General features: G+C 49.5%; 1 protein-coding gene across 1 annotated transcript in view; it reads left to right on the top strand.

Annotated features, from left to right (window-relative positions):
* Nucleotides 1-1,959: 1,959 nt before the first annotated feature.
* SIM1 (SIM bHLH transcription factor 1) overlaps nt 1,960-3,874 on the top strand; it is a 69,764-nt gene continuing 67,849 nt past the window's right edge. Inside the window, exon 1 of the mRNA XM_015818007.1 lies at nt 1,960-2,134. Coding sequence (XP_015673493.1) covers nt 1,960-2,134 — 175 coding nt within the window. The remainder of the gene's footprint in view (nt 2,135-3,874) is intronic.

Genomic DNA, 3,874 nt, shown 5'->3' with positions numbered 1-3,874 from the left:
CTTTAGTAAAGCCTCGCTCGCCACTGTCACCTTGGGCTCGGGGAGCGCAGGTAGGTGGAGGGGGCGGCAGCTGGGGGAGGGAGAAACAGGAGACACCCGGAGGCTGCTGCTGCTGCTGCTGCTGCTGCGGTGGGAGGGGGGACTGGGCGGGCGGGCGAGGGAAAGTAACTCTCTCTTTGGACCGACACGGAGTCACCCCTCGTTCTTCTCCTGGGCGGCTTGTCTGGATGAAAGATGCGCTTTTGGGGCTCCACGTGCTTCCGCCCAAAGGGGAAGGAGGGAGGGGGGGCAGGCGGGGACCGTCTTCAAAACTTTAACGCCGCAAAAGAGCGGTTTCGAAACGGGGGTGAATGGAAAACGCCAAGCGGTAAGCGATCCCTTTGCTCTATGCTTGGACTTCTCCGGGTTGGGGGGGGGAGAGAGAGAGAAAGAGAGAGAGAGATCTCCAGCCCTGTCGCCCCTGCAACCGGTATTATTTACCGGAGAGATCGCCACCGTCTAGAGACGTTTGAGTCGGAGCTCCGCGTTTAAGTTGGGGCTCGTGATAATGGACTTCCAAACGGGACTTTAATCGAGGTGTAACGAAGTTGTCCAGCAGACGAGGGAGGCGTAAGTGGCTCGTGGATGGAGAGCTTGGGAGGAAGTGGCTGGCTTTTGTAGCTTAGCTGAACGAAGCCGACCGTCCCTCAGAGGAGGAGGAGGAGGAGTGGCTGCTAGAAGGAAATGGGGAAATTAGAAATTGGGATCTGAGCGTTTTATCTAAGTAAGTAGACCGCGCATTCGAAGGCGCCCTTTTATCTCCTCATAACTTCTTTGCGTATAAATTCCATTCCACACCACAGCAAGGCCGTCTCTTGGCTCTGGGCTTCTTAACATGGAGGAAGTCCAGAGGGAAGGGACTCTTCCCAAGAATGACTGCTGTGGATATTCTTTTCACAACTCTGGAGGGAGGCTGACGTTTATTTGTAATCGGCCAGATTCGAAGCCGCAGTGGACAGATAACAGCATTTTCCGACCGGTACCAATTCCTTTCGGAATTTCCGTATGGGAGTCTCCAAGGGCCTTTAAATCCCCTCAGCTTTTTTCCTTTCCACCCGTGGCTTAAAAGCATCTCTCTCTCTCTCTCTCTCTCTTCGCAGCCTCGCCCTGCACCTATAGCAGAATCCTAAGCCCAGTTCTTCCTGCACCTATAGCAGAATCCTAAGCCCAGTTCTTCCTGCACCTATAGCAGAATCCTAAGCCCAGTTCTTCCTGCACCTATAGCAGAATCCTAAGCCCAGTTCTTCCTGCACCTATAGCAGAATCCTAAGCCCAGTTCTTCCTGCACCTATAGCAGAATCCTAAGCCCAGTTCTTCCAAATGTCTTCGAGGGTTTAATTAATGGGCAAAGGGATTGCCGCTTTGGAGAAGAGGACCTGTGTCAGGCGTATTATTAATCTGTGGCTCTTTCTGTCTCCCCGTCCCGCCACTGTTGTCTTCACAGCTGCTTGAAGGAAGGGGGCCTGGGTCGGCCGGTTGCCAAAGGCCCGCGCCCCGAAGCCTGGAGATCCTTGAGAAAGAGGAAGGAGGCGCAAAAGAGGAGCGCTATGAGGTCTCCTGGGTGGAGGAGTTACTTTGGCCAACAGAGGAGGAAGAGAAGCGCCAGGGTCCTGGGCTAAATTGCTGAGACTCAACCACGCCTTTGGGGCTCTTTCCTCTGGATTCCTCACTTTGGTGGGTTCTCCACCGGCTTTGTTGAAATCGAGGGTGCCATAATGCTACTCCTCAGCTGGTAAAGCAGTCCCGGTGCTCGCCTCCTCCCCACTTGAACCCCACAGCGCCCGGGAGGTTTGGGCGAGATGGCTTAGTTAGAGGGACGCCAAGCCAAGCGGAGCTGGCGATGCTTTGCTGGGAGTGACCTTTCTTCTTGGATGCATCTGCGGAGCTGGCCTGGTCACAGAGAAGGGGAAAGGCAGCACCATGAAAGAGAAATCTAAAAATGCTGCCCGGACTAGGCGGGAGAAAGAAAACAGCGAATTCTACGAACTGGCCAAGCTTCTGCCTTTGCCTTCGGCTATCACCTCGCAACTGGACAAGGCCTCCATCATTCGGCTCACCACCAGCTACTTAAAAATGAGGGTGGTCTTCCCGGAAGGTAGGTAGCACCCCTCCCGAGCCTTTCGTCTCCCCAACGCCTTAGGGAGAGTGGAACCAATGGGGTTAGTCTTCCTGGCTGGGCCAACCTTGACTTCTGCCTCTTTTGTCTGCTCAAGAGAACTTCCAAGGGCGACTGGCTAAGCAGTCCAGTGAAAACCTATTCTTAGGACAGAAGTTTTGTGGATTTTGCAGGAAGTTCTCTGGAGACGTTCCTCTTTTGTCTGCTGCTTCTTCCTCCTCCCTTCGCTTCCCTTCCCTCCCCTCCCCCCACCCCAAAACCCTTTCCTCTTTGGTACATAGGACCTGTTTGGTTCAGGGAGCCAGAGGCACCTTTGTCAACACAACGAAGCTGGGAGCTCAGCTGCCACTTCCAGTGACTAAAACAAACAAACCATCCCACCCACCCCTCTCCCCCGGAGGTCAAGCCACGTGGGTTGCCCCAAAGGGCATCTCATAGAAAAAATTGGGTGGAGGGAGAAGGAAGGCAAGGAATTAATACCAAGCTAAATATTGATCCAGATCCTAAGCCCTGGTTTCTATTGTGTGGACCAAGGTGGCACAACTGCAAGGGGGGGGGGAGGAGAGAGAAAGAGAGATGCACAAGAAAGAAATCTCAAATGTGAATATGTATCAATGTAGCCCATCTGGATCGAATATCCATGATCCCCACTTGGAGACCAAATAGAAATCATAGTCTTTGCCCTGATCCTGTGTCCAGCTGGTTGGGGAAATAAAACCCTTCCTTGGAATGAGGCCCTTTTGGCTAGGAAAGTCATGTTTCATCCCTCAGATGGACATGTTCTTATCTTTAGGGTGGGAAAACACTGTTGTTATGCCTGGCACAGGGTGGAAATCAAAACCAGAGTGAGAAAGAGTCAGTGAACTGCCACTGAAGATAAAGAGCCCAGAAAGTGGAATATGAGGCTCTTTTTTTGGTCTCTTGATGATCCCAAATGCTTACAAATAAGCATAAAAGTCTAAGGAGTTTTCATCAGCATTTCTAGTGAAATGTGAGCAAGACAATTTTCTTCTGCAGAGCCCAAATTCTAACTACCTCTAGAACTATTACAGTTACCTAGAGTAAAGGTTCCAGGTAGTTCTGTAAAACTAAAGAAAACGTTCAGAATTTATCCGCATCTGGAATAGACTCTAATGAGCCCATCCTAGGTAGATTTATCAGGAGAATTGATACAGAATCGACATATAAATTTATTCTCCATGGGTTTAAATTTTTTCAAGAGATCTGTTTTGTGTATTGGGATATGTGAACTACTTTGAAATGTTATTCTAGCCAAGGATTGGAAAAGTCAGCAAAGATGGGCTGGCCATTGAGGCTTGTAGTTTTTCCCAGTGGAATTTATGGACGCATGTAATATTATTGATATATAAAAAAACGATGTTGTTATGAACCGGAGTAAGGAAACACAAGAAAGAAATTTCTATTTCCACATTTATTAATGGCAGTGGATTTTCAATCAGTTTGTCAAGTTGGAATTTAATAGAAACTGAATCCTTATCCCATTTCCTCTGAAGTTTTTACAAATCCTTTAAAATAGAACTTCTTTCCAAGTAAGCTTGTGATGTAAACATAGAACAGATACACCCCCCCCACACACACACACACTCACATACTCTCTCTCTCTCTCTCTCTCTCTCACACACACACACACACACACACACACACATTTGGGATCATTGAAAATAGAACGACAAAGTAACTAGACTTGGGACTGGGGTT

Source organism: Protobothrops mucrosquamatus, unplaced genomic scaffold (assembly GCF_001527695.2).
Source record: "Protobothrops mucrosquamatus isolate PMUCROS unplaced genomic scaffold, P.Mucros_1.0 scaffold663, whole genome shotgun sequence".
Classification (NCBI taxonomy): Eukaryota; Metazoa; Chordata; class Lepidosauria; order Squamata; family Viperidae; genus Protobothrops; species Protobothrops mucrosquamatus.
This window is presented reverse-complemented; position numbering and strand designations above follow the sequence as displayed.